The following is a 21,109-nucleotide window of genomic DNA, read 5'->3' as shown; positions in this document are numbered from 1 at the left end:
GTCTCACCCGAAAGACGGAGCACAAGGAGGTGAAGTGACTTGCTCAGGGTCACACAATGAGTCAGTGGCTGAGGTGGGATTTGAACCGGGGACCTCCTGGTTGCAAGCCCGTTTCTTTAACCACTGGACCACACAGCCTCCAGTACCAGTGATTGCCTGGTAACTGCTATGTGAAGAGTGTTTCGAGGCTGGACAGCGTTGCTCTTGTCTGGTTTATCATGTTGATTAATAGGCTTTACCGTACCTTGTTCTTTTACAGTGCTTTCCTGTGCTTTATCCTGCTTTCACTATGGTGATTTCCAGTATCTTAAACTTCACCCCCAGTTAATGGCTCCTTATCTCTCTACAAGCTTTGAAACCCCTTCCAGTGAGGCAGGAAAGCCGTCCTTTCTCCCAGGAGACTTCCTTATCGATGTGGGGAAAAAGAGACTGTGGAACAGTTAAGATAAATGTGCTGTGTTAAAAAAAAACAACAGAAGAAGCCTGTTGCATAGAACCAGTCTGAATAAAAGATCTGCTTATAAAATATTCACTTGGATGACTGCATTTGATTTAATAATGTGTGATGCATCAATAAAGTGGAAAATAAAAAGAAGCCTTTTTAAGCCCTGATGAGGTTGCTTGTGTTTGGAATCCAGCGCAGAGTTTGGAGAGGAGCGTTTTTGTTTTCTGTTTTAAAAGCTTTCTCGTGTACGTTTTGGGAGCTGCGGTGAGGCAGGTGTGTTGGAATCCATTCGTTTGTGTTTCTGCATCATTAACTTGCAATCGCAGAACAAAAGAATGAAAATATTTCCAAAGCTTCTTGTGTCTGTCTGTGTGTGTGTGTGTGTGTGTGTGTCTCTGTGTGTGTGTATGTGTGTGTGTGGGTGTGTGTGTCTGTCTCTGTGTGTCTGTGTGTGTGTGTGTGTGTGTGTCTGTCTCTGTGTGTGTGTCTGTCTGTGTGTGTGTGTCTGTGTGTGTGTGTCTGTGTGCGAGTGCGTGTGTGCGTGCGTGTGTGCGTGCGCGTGTGTGTGTGTGTGTGTGTGTGCGTGTCTGTCTGTCTCTGTGTGTGCGTGTGTCTGTCTCTGTGTGTGTGTGTCTGTCTCTGTGTGTGCGTGTGTCTGTGTGTGTGTGTGTGTGTGTGTCTGTCTGTCTGTGTGTGTGTGTGCGTGTGCGTGTGCGTGTGTGTGTGTGTGCGTGTGTGTCACAGATTATATATATTTCAAACTGCTTTACAAACACTTCAAATGAGATCACGAGAGGCTCAGCCTGCAGATTTTTCAAGCTCCACTTTCGGACCGTGTTTCCCCAGGCTTGGGCGTGGAAGGAGAATATTTTAGAGACCGGTACTCTGGAGCGGTACACCGTGGAGCGGTTCGACACCGGTACCGGGGTCCTCTCAACCCTGACCATCAACAACGTGATTGAAACCGACTTCCAAACACGCTACAACTGCACGGCCTGGAACAGCTTCGGACCCGGAACCGCCATCATCCAGCTGGAGGAAACAGGTAGGCCCGCTGGACCAGCGGTTAAAGAACTAAAAAGGGGGCTTGATACCAGGAGGTTCGAAACTGCGATGAAAAACCTTTGGCCGGGTTGTGTCGCAGACCTGTCTGATGAGCTGCTCTGTGTGTTTCTCCTCTCCTCTCCCATGCCTGTGTTTCATGTGTCTCAGTCCTGTCTGATGAGCTGCTCTGTGTGTTTCTCCTCTCCTCTCCCATGCCTGTGTTTCATGTGTCTCAGTCCTGTCTGATGAGCTGCTCTGTGTGTTTCTCCTCTCCTCTCCCATGCCTGTGTTTCATGTGTCTCAGTCCTGTCTGATGAGCTGCTCTGTGTGTTTCTCCTCTCCCATGCCTGTGTTTCATGTGTCTCAGTCCTGTCTGATGAGCTGCTCTGTGTGTTTCTCCTCTCCTCTCCCATGCCTGTGTTTCATGTGTCTCAGTCCTGTCTGATGCGCTGCTCTGTGTGTTTCTCCTCTCCTCTCCCATGCCTGTGTTTCATGTGTCTCAGTCCTGTCTGATGAGCTGCTCTGTGTGTTTCTCCTCTCCCATGCCTGTGTTTCATGTGTCTCAGTCCTGTCTGATGAGCTGCTCTGTGTGTTTCTCCTCTCCTCTCCCATGCCTGTGTTTCATGTGTCTCAGTCCTGTCTGATGAGCTGCTCTGTGTGTTTCTCCTCTCCTCTCCCATGCCTGTGTTTCATGTGTTCCAGAGATCGTTCCTGTCGGGATTATAGCTGGAAGCACAGTGGGGGCGTCCATCCTCCTCCTTCTCTGTCTGATCGCTCTGACGCTGTTCCTGTACCGCCAGCGCAAAGGGAGTAAGTGTGTGTCTGTGTGTCTGTGTGTCTGTATGTGTGTGTCTGTCTGTGTGTGTCTGTGTGTCTGCCTGTCTGTGTGTGTGTGTGTCTGTCTGTCTGTCTGTGTATCTGTCTGTCTGTCTGTCTGTGTGTGTGTCTGCCTGTCTGCCTGTCTGTGTGTGTGTGTGTCTGTCTGTCTGTCTGTGTATCTGTCTGTCTGTCTGTCTGTGTGTGTGTCTGCCTGTCTGCCTGTCTGTGTGTCTGTGTGTCTGTCTGTCTGTGTCTCTAATGAGAGGCATTACTGATACCAATTTGTAAAACAATATACACCCTTGGACATTTTCCATTCTAGTTTGGTGTTTGTGTTTAACTTTTAAAAATGATTATTTCTAGATATATTATTTTTTGTAATCTCAATCTGGGATCTGAATGGTGGGGTGCGTGGGGGGGGGGAGGGGTGCTGGGGGGGTGTCAGTAGATCCACACTGCCCCCCCCTCGATGCAGCCCCTGAGGGGTCACGGATTTCCTCGTTTCCTATTTCAGGTCGGAGGGGGGTCACTCTGGGCAAACCGGACATTCAGGTCGAGACGGTCAACAAAGAGACGCACAACACTGAGGACGACGCCTCCAGCATCTCCACGGCAACCAGGATGGTCAAAGCCATGTACTCTGTGAGCATTCGACCAATCACATGAGAGAGGGAGAGAGAGAGAGAGAGAGAGAGAGAGAGAGAGAGAGAGAGGGAGAGAGTAATAATGTTCCCTTGTTAACATATTGAATTCCACCCCCTCTATATAGAATGAACTCCCTCAGCTTCATAGAGTCCAATGAAAGCTGCTGAATAATGTTCCCTTGTTAACATATTGAATTCCACACCCTCTATATAGAATGAACTCCCTCAGCTTCATAGAGTCCAATGAAAGCTGCTGAATAATGTTCCCTTGTTAACATATTGAATTCCACACCCAGCGCTTTGTAGTTTTCCAGATACTTAACAGAAAAACTGACATGTGACATTTCGAAAGCTAACATGCCTCTCCCCTCCTCTCCTCTCCTCTCCTCTCCTCTCTGCTCCTCTCCTCTCCTCTCCTCTCCTCTCCTCTCCTCTCCGCTCCTCTCCTCTCCTCTCCTCTCCTCTCCTCTTCCTCAGCCTTTCAAAGATGACATCGATCTGAAGCAGGACCTGAGGAGCGACACGCTCGACACACGAGAGGAGTACGAGCTCAAGGTGCGAGTCACGGATCAAACCGTCAGCCTGTCTGTGTGTCTGTCTGTCTGTGTGTCTGTCTGTCTGTGCGTCTGTCTGTCTGTCTGTGCATCTGTCTGTCTGTCTGTGCATCTGTCTGTCTGTCTGTCTGTGTGTGTGTGTGTCTGTCTGTGTGTGTGTCTGTCTGTCTGTGTGTCTATCTGTCTGTGTGTCTGTCTGTCTGTCTGTGTCTATGTCTGTGTGTCTGTCTCTGTGTCTGTCTGTGTGTCTGTGTCTGTGTGTCTATCTGTCTCTGTGAGTGTCTATCTGTCTGTGTGTGTCTCTGTGTGTGGGTGTCTGTTTGTCTGTGTGTCTGTCTGAATACACATATCACGATGATGTTAAATAAAAGATCTAAATTATGTTCATGTATATATAATTTATTTAAATTAGACCTCAGCTGTCCAGGAAGTCTTTCTCTGACCTCCTGACCTCTCGTTTCTCGACAGGACCCCACAAACGGATACTACAACGTCCGCGCTGCTGGCCATGAGGACACCAGACCCTCCTCGAGATCCATGCTCTACACCGACTACAGATCAACCAGCGGACCCCCATCGAACCCCGTGGGGCCCCTCCCGGAGAACAGGGGAGGGGGTGGAGGGGTCGGGGGCCGCTGCTACGACCCCAGACCGCCCTCTCGCCTGTCTCACAACAGTTACGCCCAGTTCAACACCTACAACCGAACTGGGGGGAGTGGGAACCCGAACCCTGGGCTGCCCGGCTCGGAGTTTGCATCTGAATGTGGTGGGGGTAGGATATATATATATATATATATATATTTTTCAAATCTTTTGCTGTTATAGATTTTTTTTTTTTTTGTTTCAAGTGGTTATGATGAGAGAGAGAGAGAGAGAGAGAGAGAGAGAGAGAGAGAGAGAGAGAGAGAGAGAGAGAGAGAGATGGAGATGAACATAATTTAACATCTTGTCAGCATAAGAAACTACAAAATGATATCGCATAAATGTCTATACCGGAAGCCATAATAGTAGTACAGTAGTATTTCATGTTAGATTTCAACTATAGGGGAAAACTACAAAGCGCTGGGTGTGGAATTCAATATGTTAACAATATGGGGCAGCAGTGTGGAGTAATGGTTAGGGCTCTGGACTCTTGACCGGAGGGTTGTGGGTTCAATCCCCAGTGGGAGACACTGCTGTACCCTTGAGCAAGGTACTTTACCTAGATTGCTCCAGTAAAAACCCAACTGTATAAATGGGTAATTGTATGTAAAATAATGTGATATCTGTATAATGTGAAATAATGTATAATGTGATATCTTGTAACAATTGTAAGTCTCCCTGGATAAGGGCGTCTGCTAAGAAATAAATAATAATAATAATAATAATTAACAAGGGAACATTATTCAGCAGCTTTCACTGGACTCTATGAAGCTGAGGGAGTTCATTCTATATAGAGGGGGTGGAATTCAATATGTTAACAAGGGAACATTATTCAGCAGCTTTCATTGGACTCTATGAAGCTGAGGGAGTTCATTCTATATAGAGGGTGTGGAATTCAATATGTTAACAAGGGAACATTATTCAGCAGCTTTCATTGGACTCTATGAAGGAAGATTAGTTAACCCCAAAGGGTGATGCAACACTGACCCTGACCCAGTATCTCGCATTAAAATATATATATATATATATAGTATTGGTTTAAAAAAAATCTTAAACATGACCTTCATCAGGGTTCGTTTCAACAAACAGCCAGGATTGAAATCATTTCATAACGCCTCCACCTGCATATTAAATAGCAGGACCTGGAGCTCCGCCTCTCAATTTCGTACACCTCTGATTTGATAAGTCATCTGCCAATCAAGTTTGGAAGACGTCAACTGGATGCTTAAGAAAAAAAATATAATAATAATAATAATAATAATAATAATAATAATTAACCTGTGTATCTCTTTTCTTTTCAGTCCTGGATACCGCTAGTCAAATGTCTTATGACAATTACGCCCCGACACACGTCTACCCTCCCAGCGCCACCACGTACGCCCCCTACAGGCTGGGTTTCGCAGCGCCGGCCAATCTAGGAAACATGGAGCGCTTGGACATTCTGGGACCCGGGTACGAAGGCTTTTCAACGGGAGACGGGGGCTTGGGAAAGTACAGCGCGGCTAACACACGCTACTCCTCTGCCTCCCAGCACTCCGAGTTCGGGCAGAGACACCAGCAGCGCATGCAAACCCACGTGTGATCCGAAGACAGCCACGGTCTCCGGGGGGAAGATCAGGGACCTCGAGAGAAGTGAAGGTCTCTGGGGTGACTCTGCGTTCGCGTCTCCTGCCGTTGACGTGACTTCCCGGTAATGCAGGCATCTTTCAATCACTGAGCTTTGTTACCCAAAGACTAGGGGTGTTGGGGGGGGTGAACTATGCATCATCATCAGCTGCTGCTGAACTTGCTGCAGTCGCTTCCAGTAGGACCTCGTGTTGTTTCACGGCTCATCCGTTGGTCTGCTAACTTGTTCAGTCGCAAGAGGCTGTTTTTCTCGATTCTTCCCTCGAATACGAATGACTCGGACTCCCCAAATCAAAACTGCAGAAGCAATGGGGTATTCAGCTGAAGGACTAAGAGTCCGAAAATGTCCTGATAGCATTAATTTTATTTTTTTTATATCAATTATTCACATTTTTGTATACCTACATTATATATATATATATATATATATATATATATATATATATATATATATATAATCACCCTCAGATTGTCTTGAGAAATATACACTGTGTGAGTCACTATATTTCCTATAGCCCTGTAGAGAGTCCTTTTCAGCTGCTCGATTCAAAAACTAGATTCAGAGAGACCTTCGAGAGAGTCAGATGGAACCGGGTGAGTATTTATAAGAGACTGGATTTGCTGTGATTTCCCCCGATGGTCTGGTAGTCCTCTACCGTACGGATTAAGACCGGAGGTCAGATCCTTTCTTTAAAATCAATTCTCACTTCCAATCCCATTACTATGTTGTGATCAGTTTCAATACAGCGTCATTGATCTCCGTCAGCAGCGCTGTGTTCAAATGAGCTTCAGTTGAAATGAGCTTCAAGTGGAAGCAGTTGAACAGTGATTATCAGTATTATTATTAAGTTTCTAGAAATATTAATTCCAGTTGTATTTGTAAATAGTTTTAAAGTCATGAAGTCTACAGCTCTGGCTAAAAAAGTTTTGTATCATAGAATTTTAGGATTAAACTATATGAAGATAATTTAGATCTTTTATTTAACATCGTGTAATCAAAGAAACTATGAAATGATATCGCATTAAAGTCTACACCGGAAGCCATAATAGTAGTACAGTAATATTTCATGTTAGATTTCCAAATGTCATATTTTTCAATTATTTCAAATATTTTTTCTGTGTAATTCAATATGTTAACAAGGGAACATTATTCAGCAGCTTTCATTGGACTCTATGAAGCTTAGGGAGTTCATTCTCTATAGAGGGGGTGGAATTCAATATGTTAACAAGGGAACATTATTCAGCAGCTTTCATTGGACTCTATGAAGCTGAGGGAGTTCATTCTATATAGAGGGTGATGATGCTAACCTTTTGGCCAGAGCTGTATTACATCTAAATTTTAAAACCCAAAACGAGAACATTCTGGAAAAGGGACCCAGTCGTCCTTCCACTGAGTTTAAATGCACAGACCAGCTGTTTTTGGTTCAAGCTATGTTGAAACAGACTGGAGGAGACTCCCTACAGCGCCCCCTTGCTGTTGGGAGGTAGAGTAGCATGGGAGTGATCTTAGTGCCTCAGTAAATAGTGAGAGTGTGGACGGTAAACAAAATTGGAGCCCTCTGTCTGTCTGTCTGTCTGTCTGTCCGCACAGATAAACTCCAGGGCTATCAAATCCCCACCCCCCACCCCCTCCATTTATATTGTTGGTCTACACCTCTCTGTTTAAAGTGTAAATAGATATATTTAGCTAGAATATTGTAATGAAAAAAAATATTTTTTAAAATATTATATTGTATTTAGAGTTAACGAACAAGCATAAATGCATTTACACGCACACACTCACTGAACCATAGGTATTATATATATATATATATATATATATATATATATATATATATATAATATATATATATATATATAATATTACAGCTAATCAAAATGACAGAAGCAATGAGGGGTTCTGATAAACATGCACACTAGTTTATATATATATATATATATATATATATATATATATATATATATATATATATATATATATATATATATATATATATAATATATATATATATACACGAACAGACTTGAAAAATATTGATGCAATTGAACTGTTTGCTGGTGAATGGTACTCATGCATTTTAACTGGTCCAGTTCATGTTTAAATTAGCGGATGTGACAGCAGCGCCCCCTGGAGGCACGTACAGCCCACTACAGCACTGTTAATTAGACATGCCCGTTCGAAATGTACGCTGGCGATAAATACGACGCTGTCAGAGTTGGCTTCATATTCTCGGCTTCAAAAGCTACAAAGCGCTGGTGTGTAATTCAATATGTTAACGTAACATGATTCAGCAAGTCTCATTTGACTTGATAAAGCAGAATTAGCTCATTCTATACAGAGGGTGACGCTAAACTTTTGGCCAGAGCTGTAACATTGCAAGTTTAATGTGTATTTCATTCGATATCTCACTCAGGTAGACAAGATCAATCAATTCTTTTTTTAATCGACCAAAGCCCACCGGTGTGATTAATCAATTAACCATTAATCGATTAAACTCCCTACTAGTAATAATTATTATGTGTTTATTTAGCAGACGCCTTTATACAGAGACTAGGGTGTGTGAACTATGCATCAGCTGCAGAGTCACTTACAACTACGTCTCACCCGAAAGACGGAGCACAAGGAGGTGAAGTGACTCGCTCAGGGAGTCACACAATGAGTCAGTGGCTGAGGTGGGATTTGAACCGGGGACCTCCTGGTTACAAGCCCTTTTCTTTAACCACTGGACCACACAGCCTCCGATATTATTACTAATAATAATAATAATGAATTAATAGTCTGAATGCTAGGTTAAGGCAGAAATTCACAAAGAGTCCTTGTAGTCTGAATGTTTTTGGAGTCTTGTCTACACAAGCCTATGTAACGTTTATTTTATACTAGAATGAACATTCGGTGTGTGTGTGTGTGTGAATATTTTTGTATTGCAGGACCAAATTGAAATGGTTTTGGTTTGTTTTTATTATCATTTTGAGTTATTTCTTTGTTTATTTTCTTGGTGTCCGGTTCTCAAAGACAATTCAAATTCTCAAAAGACTGACGGCCATGATACGCTTGTGGACCGCAGATAAACGTCCACGAGAGTGTTTTTTTTAGTAGGTACGGGTAGTTTCTTAACGCTTGCGGGATCCATTCTTGAACGGTTCATTGCGAGCCGTTGATCTCTCAAGGATTAGGACCATTTCAGAAGGCTGACGGGAAACCAGAAATAGGTTTTTTAAAAATTAAATCTTCCTGTCTCTTCAAACTGTGTCTGTGAGTTTAACAAACAAACAAACAACAGATAATCGCCGAGTTCAGTCCAGACAGCTTCCTCCACTGTTTATCATCATATATATATATATATATATATATATATATATATATATATATATATATATATATATATATATATATAAGCATTCCATTTTTTATAATTATCGTTATTTTTTGAATAACGAAGACAATGAACAAAAATGTTGAAGAAAAAAACAAAACTGTGTATTGTGTCAAATATTTATAAGCACTACTATACTTTTGTATTATTATTATTATTATTATTATTATTATTATTATTATTATTATTATTATTATTATTATTATTATTTGTACAATGTTTATTCTTAAGTATTATTCTGTACATTGAAGTTACTGTTATGTATGTATGCATATTATTATTATTATTATTATTATTATTATTATTATTATTATTACAATTTGCTATAAGTGCTATTAATGACGTCTCCCCTATAATAGATATATTTTTTCGACAGCTTTCTTGGATGATCGATTCATTCTCGTGTAACATAAAAAACAGGTCAAATCTGGCCGATTTTGCCGCGGCTATAAAACTATGTTAACAAAAGCTATTAATCCACTTTAAAAGCAAACAAACACTTGCCTGTAGCACAAGAGAGTTGAAATGTATTCAAAATTAGGGTCCGGGTTTTCAACACAAAAGTGTTCAAGTTATTTATAATCTGTTATAGTGAAGTCGAAATCTCCCAAGAGCTGAGGACAATTAAAAAGAGCCAGTTAAGCTAATGGTTAATTCGATGAAGGGTCTGGTTACGTCACTGAGCATTGTAAATCACAGAGAGGTCTGGTAAAGCATAGGGAAGCATTGTAAAGCACAGAGAGGTCTGGTAAAGCATATGGAAGCATTGTAAAGCACAGAGAGGTCTGGTAAAGCATAGGGAAGCATTGTAAAGCACAGAGAGGTCTGGTAAAGCATATTCATAAACATGGTAACGTTTTCAGTAATAACAATCTCTATATTCGTGGTGCCGCTGTGTACGAAATCTTCCACTGTGTCATTTAATAAGAAGAATTTGAAAACTATTTTTTTTTGTATTATTATTATTATTATTATTATTATTATTATTATTATTATTATTATTATTATTATGCTATGATATTGAAGCACTTTTGAATGTTCTGTGTAATTCCACAATAGTATTCCGTATCCATTGATTATTCTTGCAAGGATCAGTATTTGTTTTTTCTCCAATGTTTTTCAAAATGTATGTAATTATTTTTCCACAATATTATAAAAAATTAAATAAACCACTGCTTTCATAAGAAACGGACCGCCATGATCTGACGTTTTTATTGAGGCGATACAAACACAACACCAAAAGAATTACATTTATTATTATTATTATTATTATTATTATTATTATTATTATTATTATTATTAATTAGTCATTCAGTCATTCAGCAGAGACTAGGAGGGTGAACTCTGCATCATCAACAACTGCTGCTGCTGCTGCTGCAGAGTCACTTCCAATAGGAGCTCGTTTGTTTGACGTCTCATCCTGAAGGACGGAGCACAAGGAGGTTCAGTGACTTGCTCAGGGTCACACACACACACAGGGAGTCAGTGGCTGCTGCAGAGTCACTTCCAATAGGAGCTCGTTTGTTTGACGTCTCATCCTGAAGGACGGAGCACAAGGAGGTTCAGTGACTTGCTCAGGGTCACACACACACAGGGAGTCAGTGGCTGCTGCAGAGTCACTTCCAATAGGAGCTCGTTTGTTTGACGTCTCATCCTGAAGGACGGAGCACAAGGAGGTTCAGTGACTTGCTCAGGGTCACACACACACACAGGGAGTCAGTGGCTCAGCTGGGTGATTTGAACCTCCTGGTATCGAGACCCCTTTTCTTTAACCGCTGGACCAGCCATAAAACTGAAAGTCGGCGCGCAGTGGAGACCTACTGAGTCTATTTGATTTAATGACTTTAAAAGATGTCCAATCCGGCGTCGTTTGGGGACTGGAAAATGCCGGATTACAGAGATACTGTAACAAAAAATAAATACATACAATTACAAAACTATTTGTAGCCTGTTTCATACATACAGTTTACAATAAACACAACAGCAACATTTAAACGCAGCGAACGCCAGCTGCTTCTCAAAGTACCACTCTGGTACGTCGTACCTGCCGCAGGTAGTTACAGGACTACACTTACCAGAATGCTTTGCGATGCGAGTCGGAAAAGCCCGAGCCGTGCCCCAAAACTGTCCGCCTACATACACTGGAGTCAGATGATCATTTGATGGGGAAAACGGATCGCATCTGTTTGACTGTAATCCTATACCTCTGACGCCGGGCAAAGAGCCAGAGAGGGGGCGGGGCTAGGAAGTGGGGGCAACGCCGACAGGTTGAAGCCACCCGGAAGTGGGGCAGGAGGCAGCTAGCATGGCGTCGCTTCGCTGCAGGAAAGACCCGTGCGGGTTGATCTGCCTCATGCTGACATATCTCAGCGTTTCTTACGCCGATTATGTGATCATGCAATATGTGCTCATCCCGGTGTACTCAGACAGGTAAGAAAACAGCCGATAGCGGCGTTCTCCCGTCCACATCGGAATTAAAACGGACGTAGTGTTAATGTCCGTGTATTATCATTATTATTATCATTATTATTCTATAGAGCAGGTGCCAGCTGTAATGTCTGTAATAAATACTGCTATTTGTTATACTGTTTTGGAAACGGCTGGTGTGTGCGTGTGCGTGTGCGTGTGCGTGTGCGTGTGTTGAGAATGAACGCCTTTCTCTCTCTGTGTGTTGAGTCAATGTTTTTAATCGACTTGTCACAGCACCTTTTCTTACGTCTGCGGTGCTACACGGCGGCTCGTTCATTCACGGTGTCGCGTATCCTTTATTTGTGTTCATTCATTCATTTATTTATTTATTTATTTACTGTGCTGTGTTAAAAATAAATAAAAACGCAAGTTTACGTAAGACGTCACTCACACAGCGTCACGGCGTTAAAATGCATAGCCGGGTACAATAACCGTACACAACTCATTAGACGTGGAATAAAATGTGTTGTTGTTATTATTATTATTATTATTATTATTATTATTATTATTATTATTATTATTATTGTTGTTGTTATTTTGCCCGTTTTCTTGAAATCCCACCGTGTTAACAGCCCTCAAAGGTAGTTGATAATAATTATTATTATAGAGCCGGTAGTTTACAGAGGGAGGTGGGGGTGAGGGAGGGAGGGAGGGAGGGAGGGAGGGAGGGGGTGAGGGAGGGAGGGAGGGAGGGAGGGAGGGGGTGAGGGAGGGAGGGAGGAGGGAGGGGGGGAGGAGGTTGAGGGAGGGAGGAAGGAGGGGGGGTGAGGTGAGGGGAGGGGAGGGGAGGGGGGGAGGGGGGGAGGGGGAGGGAGGAGGTTGAGGGACAGAGGAAGGAGGGAGGGTGAGGGGAGGGAGTGAGTGGGGAGTGGGAGGGTGAGGGAGGAGGTTGAGGGAGAGAGGAAGGAGGGAGGGTGAGGGGAGGGAGTGGGGGGTGAGGGGGTGAGGGAGGGAGGGTGAGGGGAGTGAGGAGGGGGGGTGTGCAGGTTTTTTTTTTTTTAAATATTGTGTGTTGTGTTTTTTCTTCCAGTTTTTGGTTCTGGTTCCACGGAGTGGTGTTCAATCTCATTTTACTCCTGCTGTTAGCTTGCCACTTCAAAGCTGTGTTCTCCGACCCTGGTAAGTCTGTGTGTTTTGGAGAGAAATATATATATATATTTTTAAATGATACCACAATCCTAAAATTCAAGGTGATGCAAATCTTTTGCCCAGAGCTGTAGATACAGTATATAGATCGTGTAAGATCCGATCCCCTCTATTAACCAATAGAAATTCGTTTTCTGCATCCTCGCTGGAGGAGGACGCACACGGAGACAGCACAGTGATGTAATGCGCGGTTCTGAAGCCTTTAAGAAGATTCTATAAATGGGGGGTAATGTTAAGTAGCAAAAACACAGATTTAATCGTCCAGGAAAACCCGGGTTGACGTTTTTTTTTCCGCATTGTGTGCAGCTTGCTCGGTCATTCAGTCTCTTTGCTTTGAAGCGTGCCTCCGTGCTGCCGGTGATTTTGTCTTTTCCGTAACCAGCGCGCCGCTTTCATATCGTAATGAAAACGCGATCGTCTCGTTTTTTCTTTTTTTTTTTGATGATTTTTTTTAATTGTCTGTAGGTATGGTCCCGCTACCAGAAGCGGCGATTGATTTCTCTGATCTGAGGTCGCAGTCTTCCAGAAACAACGACAGGGTGAGTCTGGTCTTTCAATGAGGGCCATATCGCATCTCCACGCCTGCGCATTCTCAACCAGGGCTATTGTAAAGCACAGAGCGGTACAGTACTGTACTGGGGCAGCAGTGTGGAGTAGTTGTCAGGGCTCTGGACTCTTGACCGGAGGGTTGTGGGTTCAATCCCAGGTGGGGGACACTGCTGCTGTACCCTTGAGCAAGGTACTTTACCTAGATTGCTCCAGTAAAAACCCAATTGTATAAATGGGGAATTGTATGTAAATATAATGTGATATCTTGTAACAATTGTAAGTAGCCCTGGATAAGGGCGTCTGCTAAGAAATAAATAATAATAATAATATTGTATTGTATTGTATTGACCTCTGACATCCCCAGTCTCTCTCAGGGCTCGTGTGAATGCTGGACTCTCATCTCATTGTATTGTATTGTATTGATCTCTCAGGGCTCGTGTGAAGGCTGGACTCTCATCTCATTGTATTGCATTGTATTGATCTCTCAGGGGTTGTGTGAATGCTACTCTCATCTCATTGTATTGTATTGTATTGATCTCTCAGGGCTCGTGTGAAGGCTGGACTCTCATATCATTGTATTGTATTGTATTGATCTCTCAGGGCTCGTGTGAAGGCTGGACTCTCATCTCATTGTATTGTATTGTATTGATCTCTCAGGGCTTGTGTGAATGCTGGACTCTCATCTCATTGTATTGTATTGTATTGTATTGATCTCTCAGGGGTTGTGTGAATGCTGGACTCTCATCTCATTGTATTGTATTGATCTCTCAGGGCTTGTGTGAAGGCTGGACTCTCATCTCATTGTATTGTATTGTATTGTATTGATCTCTCAGGGGTTGTGTGAATGCTACTCTCATCTCATTGTATTGTATTGTATTGATCTCTTAGGGCTCGTGTGAAGGCTGGACTCTCATCTCATTGTATTGTATTGTATTGTATTGTATTGTATTGATCTCTCAGGGCTCGTGTGAAGGCTGGACTCTCATCTCATTGTATTGTATTGTATTGATCTCTCAGGGCTCGTGTGAAGGCTGGACTCTCATCTCATTGTATTGTATTGTATTGTATTGATCTCTCAGGGCTCGTGTGAAGGCTGGACTCTCATCTCATTGTATTGTATTGTATTGTATTGATCTCTCAGGGCTCGTGTGAAGGCTGGACTCTCATCTCATTGTATTGTATTGTATTGTATTGTATTGATCTCTCAGGGGTTGTGTGAAGGCTGGACTCTCATCTCATTGTATTGTATTGTATTGTATTGATCTCTCAGGGCTCGTGTGAAGGCTGGACTCTCATCTCATTGTATTGTATTGTATTGATCTCTCAGGGCTCGTGTGAAGGCTGGACTCTCATCTCATTGTATTGTATTGTATTGTATTGTATTGATCTCTCAGGGCTCGTGTGAAGGCTGGACTCTCATCTCATTGTATTGTATTGTATTGTATTGATATCTCAGGGCTCGTGTGAAGGCTGGACTCTCATCTCATTGTATTGTATTGTATTGTATTGATCTCTCAGGGCTCGTGTGAAGGCTGGACTCTCATCTCATTGTATTGTATTGATCTCTCAGGGCTCGTGTGAAGGCTGGACTCTCATCTCATTGTATTGTATTGTATTGTATTGTATTGATCTCTCAGGGGTTGTGTGAAGGCTGGACTCTCATCTCATTGTATTGTATTGTATTGTATTGTATTGTATTAATCTCTCAGGGCTCGTGTGAAGGCTGGACTCTCATCTCATTGTATTGTATTGTATTGTATTGATCTCTCAGGGCTCGTGTGAAGGCTGGACTCTCATCTCATTGTATTGTATTGTATTGTATTGATCTCTCAGGGCTTGTGTGAAGGCTGGACTCTCATCTCATTGTATTGTATTGTATTGTATTGATCTCTCAGGGCTCGTGTGAAGGCTGGACTCTCATCTCATTGTATTGTATTGTATTGTATTGATCTCTCAGGGGTTGTGTGAAGGCTGGACTCTCATCTCATTGTATTGTATTGTATTGTATTGATCTCTCAGGGCTCGTGTGAAGGCTGGACTCTCATCTCATTGTATTGTATTGTATTGATCTCTCAGGGCTCGTGTGAAGGCTGGACTCTCATCTCATTGTATTGTATTGTATTGTATTGATATCTCAGGGCTCGTGTGAAGGCTGGACTCTCATCTCATTGTATTGTATTGTATTGTATTGATCTCTCAGGGCTCATGTGCAGGCTGGACTCTCATCTCATTGTATTGTATTGTATTGTATTGATCTCTCAGGGCTCGTGTGAAGGCTGGACTCTCATCTCATTGTATTGTATTGTATTGTATTGTATTGATCTCTCAGGGGTTGTGTGAAGGCTGGACTCTCATCTCATTGTATTGTATTGTATTGATCTCTCAGGGCTCGTGTGAAGGCTGGACTCTCATCTCATTGTATTGTATTGTATTGTATTGTATTGATCTCTCAGGGCTCGTGTGAAGGCTGGACTCTCATCTCATTGTATTGTATTGATCTCTCAGGGCTCGTGTGAAGGCTGGACTCTCATCTCATTGTATTGTATTGTATTGATCTCTCAGGGCTCGTGTGAAGGCTGGACTCTCATCTCATTGTATTGTATTGTATTGATCTCTCAGGGCTCGTGTGAAGGCTGGACTCTCATCTCATTGTATTGTATTGTATTGTATTGTATTGATCTCTCAGGGCTCGTGTGAAGGCTGGACTCTCATCTCATTGTATTGTATTGATCTCTCAGGGCTCGTGTGAAGGCTGGACTCTCATCTCATTGTATTGTATTGTATTGTATTGATCTCTCAGGGCTCGTGTGAAGGCTGGACTCTCATCTCATTGTATTGTATTGTATTGATCTCTCAGGGCTCGTGTGAAGGCTGGACTCTCATCTCATTGTATTGTATTGTATTGTATTGTATTGTATTGATCTCTCAGGGCTCGTGTGAAGGCTGGACTCTCATCTCATTGTATTGTATTGTATTGTATTGTATTGATCTCTCAGGGCTCGTGTGAAGGCTGGACTCTCATCTCATTGTATTGTATTGTATTGTATTGTATTGATATCTCAGGGCTCGTGTGAAGGCTGGACTCTCATCTCATTGTATTGTATTGTATTGTATTGATCTCTCAGGGCTCGTGTGAAGGCTGGACTCTCATCTCATTGTATTGTATTGTATTGTATTGTATTGTATTGATCTCTCAGGGCTCGTGTGAATGCTGGACTCTCATCTCATTGTATTGTATTGTATTGTATTGATCTCTCAGGGCTCGTGTGAAGGCTGGACTCTCTGCAATCGCTGTGAAACCTACAGACCTCCCAGAGCGCACCACTGCAGGGTCTGCCAGCGCTGCGTCCGCAGAATGGACCACCACTGCCCCTGGTGAGAGGAACCGGTATTGCACGCTGAGCATCATAATATAAATACAATATAGAGACAAAAGTGTTGCATCCTCACCCTGTAGAATGAACTCATTTTGCTTCGCAAAGTCAAATGAAACCTGCCGAATAAATGTTACCTTGTTAAGGTGTTGAATGACGTTTTTAGCTCGTTCGTTGAGAACCGAACTAGTCGCAAGAATCTCACTCTAACAAACGCCGTGTTTGAATATGAAGGTTCATTACCCGTTTTTTTTTTTTATTTTCCCCCCTGCAGGATTAATAACTGCGTCGGAGAACTCAATCAAAAATATTTCATTCAATTTCTCTTTTACACGGGTGAGGCTGGCTGTTAGTATTTATTTATTTATTTATTTATTTATTTATTTCTAATTAATTAAGGACTCCTATTTAAAAAAAAAAAAAAAAATCTGGTTGTCCCGAGATTTGAACTCTGGTCGCCGGGTTCAGAGTCCGGAGTGCTAACCGCTACACCACGGAACTGGATCTCATCAGTGACACGCTGTGCTCCCTGCAGGATTATCCAGTCTGTACTGCATAGCTCTGGTGGTGGTGACCTGGGTGTGGAGGTTCCGGGGGGAGAGAGAGAGAGGAGGAGAGAGCGAGACCGCGGCCAGCAAACACTTCATCATGTAAGAAGGGAGCCTATCTATCTATCTATCTATCTATCTGTCTATCTATCTATCTATCTATCTATCTATATCTATCTATCTATCTGTCTATCTATCTGTCTAGGTTTGCATCACCCTATAGAATGAACTCCCTCAGCTTCATAGAGTCCAATGAAAGCTGCTGAATAATGTCCCCTTGTTAACATATTGAATTCCACCCCCTCTATATAGAATGAACTCCCTCAGCTTCATAGAGTCCAATGAAAGCTGCTGAATAATGTTCCCTTGTTAACATATTGAATTCCACCCCCTCTATATAGAATGAACTCCCTCAGCTTCATAGAGTCCAGTGAAAGCTGCTGAATAATGTTCCCTTGTTAACATATTGAATTCCACCCCCTCTATATAGAATGAACTCCCTCAGCTTCATAGAGTCCAATGAAAGCTGCTGAATAATGTTCCCTTGTTAACATATTGAATTCCACCCCCTCTGTGTAGTTTTCCAGATACTTGACATGTGACATTTGATTTTCTCTTATTATGTGTCATCAGAGATGGGAATGAGACTCCCGCTGCACAGCAGTGTGATCCAGTCCTGGTTTCACTGGAAGTTTAATAATAAGACACACCTGAGCTTGTTAGCTAGACACACTGCGGGCTGATCAAGCTGTTAGGAAAACCTGGACTGGGTGACGCTGCTGTGCGACTGGAGTCTGATTCCCTTCCCCGATTGCACAAGCATTCCCTCCCAGGTCTGGTGAAACAATTCTGTCTCTCTCCTTTTCAGAGCTCACTACATCATTCTACTGGTGGAGTCCATTCTCTTCGGAGTGTTTGTTATGGTCATCTTTTATGACCAGGTTAGTGACCGGTTCGATTCTTTCGTTTTGTCTCGATGGACCGCCTCACTCCGAAGCTGAACTTGAAAGCGATTTCTTCCAGTGTGCCAGCCACCTTGACATCTTGGAGATGGAAACAGACTCTTTTCTCGTCTTTATATCGTGAAATAATGTATAATGTTATTCTTGTAACAATTGTAAGTCGCCCTGGATAAGGGCGTCTGCTAAGAAATAAATAATAATAATAATAATAATAATAATAATAATAATAATAATAATAATAATAATAATAATAATATATTGTTTTGCGAGGACAGAAGGAAGGTTTGTAGACAAGGGCCTGACAGCCCAGCGTGAGTCGGATGCTTTCTCAAGCAACGAAAAGACAAATGGGGCCAGTGTCTTTACAGAATTAACCGCAGTTCCTTGTAGGATGGGCTTTTGTTGCGGTTAACGAAACGAGAGCGAGTCGTCAGAGTTATGTAGTTCAAGAGAGAATTAAGATCATTATTATTTATTTCTTAGCAGACGCCCTTATCCAGGGCGACTTACAATTGCTACAAGATATCACATTATTTTTACATACAATTACCCATTTATACAGTTGGGTTTTTACGGGAGCAATCTAGGTAAAGTACCTTGCTCATGGGTACAGCAGCAGTGTCCCCCACCTGGGATTGAACCCACGACCCTCCGGTCAAGAGTCCAGAGCCCTGACCGCTACTCCACACTGCGAAACAATGGCAGGTTTTTTAAAAAAAAATGCTCCAAACAACTAATATGTGGTTGGTGTGTGTCTCTGTGTGTTTTTGTCGCCCCCTACAGCTGGTGTCTATAATCTCGGACGAGACCCCAATTGAACAGGTCAGGAACCGACTGATGAAGGACAAGGGTGCGAGTCGACCGCACCCCCGCAAACCCACACTGGCTCTGCTGAGGGAGGTGTTTGGAAGAGGTAACCGTCTGTCTGTCCGTAGGGGAATGTTTCAGTAAATAACATCCCATTTATCAAACCAGCAACAACAATTGCACTGAAGTCTTACGACAAACAAATGCTATTCAGTGTTAACAGTGATTTTGTTACCTACCCTGCAGGCTCAATGCTGTGTTGGCTCCTCCCACTCCACTCCAGTCCTCCAATGGCTGGAGGAGTCATCTACTCCGCTCTGCCCGATTACGACGTATAGCGGTACTTCCTGTCTGCCGCCGTGAGGTCACTTCCTGTCTCCCAAGGAGTTTGCACTATCCATATCCTGTTTTTTTTCTTCCTGGCGCGGACTAGAGCGACATCACTTCCTGGTTGGCGGGAGGGGGGGGGATCCGAGGTGTGACATCGCTTCCTGTGAGGCAGAATGAACTGTGGGAGGTTTTGGAGTGTCATTTCCTTTTTAAGACGACTCATCTGTGACCTCATTTCCTGTGTGTCTCTTTCCTTTTCTGGTATTGTATAAATATATACATTTTTTTGAGAGTAATTAATATCCTTCTTATTTGTGTACAACTCCATGGTTCTATGATGTCACTTCCTTACTTGTAGAATTATGACGTCATCTCTTTTCTGACAGAATTCTGACCTTTTTTTTTTTCCTTGAACGTTGAAAATGACATTTTAAAAACGGCGGGTGTTTCTGGAGAAAGATGGGAAAGGTGATCAAACAAACAGAAACCACTCATTTTAAAAGCGTTGTATTATTTATTTTGAAGTTGTTGTGTATTTATTTATTTTTTTTTTAAAAATCTTTGCAATGTATTGTGTCGTACTGATAACTGTATTTAAATATCGTTGAATAAAGTTTTCATTCAAACGTGTAAGCATGTTAACTGCCAGGAAATATTTTAAATTCAGCCAGACTTCTGAGGGACTTAATACCAAATTCAGAACAAAAGCTGTATTCATCTATTTATTAACGCGAACCCTACCATTCTAAAAGTGAGAGAGAGAGAGGGAGGGAGAGAGAGCGAGGGGAGAGGGAGGGAGAGGAAGAGGAAGAGGGAGAGGAGAAGGGAGAGGAAGGGAGAGGGAGGGAGAGAGAGAAGGAGAGAGAGGGAGAGAGAGAGAGAGGAGAAGGGAGAGGAAGAGAGAGAGGGAGGGAGAGAGAGGGAGAGGAGAAGGGTGGAGGGAGGGAGAGGAGAAGGGAGAGGGAGGGAGAGAGAGAGGGAGAGAGAGAGAGAGAGAGAGGAGAAGGGAGAGGAAGAGAGAGGGAGGGAGAGGAGAAGGGAGAGAGAGAAGGAGAGAGGGAGAGGAAGAGAGAGAGAGAAGGAGAGAGAGAGGGAGAGGAAGAGAGAGGTAGGGACAGGGAGGGAGAGAGAGAGAGAGGAAGAGAGGGAGGGAGAGGGAGAGAGAGGGAGAATGATTTCCCAGCGTCCTGTTTTGAGTGCAGTTAGACGCTGTGTTCCTGTAAGCAGAGCAGTGAAATTTCACACCGGCTGTGAAACTCAACACAAAGACAATCAAACCACTTGGTGGAGGAGAAAAACGCCAAGAAATGGATCATTTTTAGGTTTCGGTTTTGTTATTTTATGATCGAGGCGTCATCAAAGCCTCTGAAGGGCTGGGCAGCGTTTGCATACTGGAATGCAAATTTGTTTAAAAACCTGTAGGGCTGTTCTTTATTAGGTTAAGCAGTTTTGTGGTTATTTGCTTATATATATATATATATATATATATATATATATATATATATATATATATAGGGGTTAATTAAGTAGCAGTCATTTCTTCTTCTTCTTCTTATTATTTGTTTATTTAGCAGACGCCTTTATCCAAGGCAACTTACAGAGACTCGGGTGTGTGAACTATGCATCAGCTGCAGAGTCACTTACAACTACGTCTCACCCGAAAGACGGAGCACAAGGAGGTGAAGTGACTTGCTCAGGGTCACACAATGAGTCAGTGGCTGAGGTGGGATTTGAACCGGGGACCTCCTGGTTACAAGCCCTTTCCTTTAACCACTG

The 21,109-nt window shown here is 42.8% G+C and overlaps 2 protein-coding genes and 1 long non-coding RNA gene across 4 annotated transcripts in view; all 3 read left to right on the top strand.

Moving 5' to 3' along the window:
- The window catches only part of LOC117966784 (kin of IRRE-like protein 1), a 38,906-nt gene extending 32,708 nt beyond the window's left edge, over positions 1-6,198 (top strand). Inside the window, exons 11-16 of one of the 2 annotated variants that reach the window (XM_059019668.1) lie at positions 1,292-1,490; positions 2,192-2,299; positions 2,823-2,950; positions 3,430-3,507; positions 3,975-4,272; positions 5,450-6,198. In XM_059019668.1, coding sequence (XP_058875651.1) covers positions 1,292-1,490; positions 2,192-2,299; positions 2,823-2,950; positions 3,430-3,507; positions 3,975-4,272; positions 5,450-5,730 — 1,092 coding nt within the window. In that variant the 3' untranslated portion in view covers positions 5,731-6,198. Of the gene's footprint in view, positions 1-1,291; positions 1,491-2,191; positions 2,300-2,822; positions 2,951-3,429; positions 3,508-3,974; positions 4,279-5,449 lie in introns of both variants that reach the window. The other variant, XM_059019667.1, reaches the window with a different exon arrangement.
- Positions 6,199-9,156: 2,958 nt separating this feature from the next.
- LOC131728698 (uncharacterized) lies at positions 9,157-10,336 on the top strand. The gene is made up of 2 exons (XR_009322798.1): positions 9,157-9,851; positions 9,972-10,336. It is a non-coding gene; the product is annotated as an uncharacterized LOC131728698 (long non-coding RNA).
- A 933-nt stretch (positions 10,337-11,269) lies between these two features.
- LOC117966813 (palmitoyltransferase ZDHHC7-like) lies at positions 11,270-19,966 on the top strand. Its single transcript, XM_059019670.1, has 9 exons — positions 11,270-11,578; positions 12,648-12,736; positions 13,229-13,302; positions 16,572-16,687; positions 16,961-17,022; positions 17,222-17,336; positions 18,103-18,175; positions 18,980-19,109; positions 19,250-19,966. The coding sequence occupies exons 1-9, from the start codon at positions 11,454-11,456 to the stop codon at positions 19,339-19,341; spliced, it is 876 nt and encodes a 291-aa protein (XP_058875653.1). The 5' UTR covers positions 11,270-11,453; the 3' UTR covers positions 19,342-19,966.
- Positions 19,967-21,109: the final 1,143 nt, after the last annotated feature.

Source organism: Acipenser ruthenus, unplaced genomic scaffold, assembly GCF_902713425.1.
Source record: "Acipenser ruthenus unplaced genomic scaffold, fAciRut3.2 maternal haplotype, whole genome shotgun sequence".
NCBI lineage: Eukaryota > Metazoa > Chordata > Actinopteri > Acipenseriformes > Acipenseridae > Acipenser > Acipenser ruthenus.
This window is presented reverse-complemented; position numbering and strand designations above follow the sequence as displayed.

Excerpts from the sequence above, each read along its gene's own strand:
- LOC117966813 (XM_059019670.1), top strand. The coding sequence starts at position 11,454 with ATGGCGTCGCTTCGCTGCAGGAAAGACCCGTGCGGGTTGATCTGCCTC. Across the intron at positions 16,688-16,960 it reads ATGGACCACCACTGCCCCTG|GATTAATAACTGCGTCGGAG; the intron begins GTGAGAGGAACC and ends TCCCCCCTGCAG. Across the intron at positions 19,110-19,249 it reads GAGGGAGGTGTTTGGAAGAG|GCTCAATGCTGTGTTGGCTC; the intron begins GTAACCGTCTGT and ends CCTACCCTGCAG.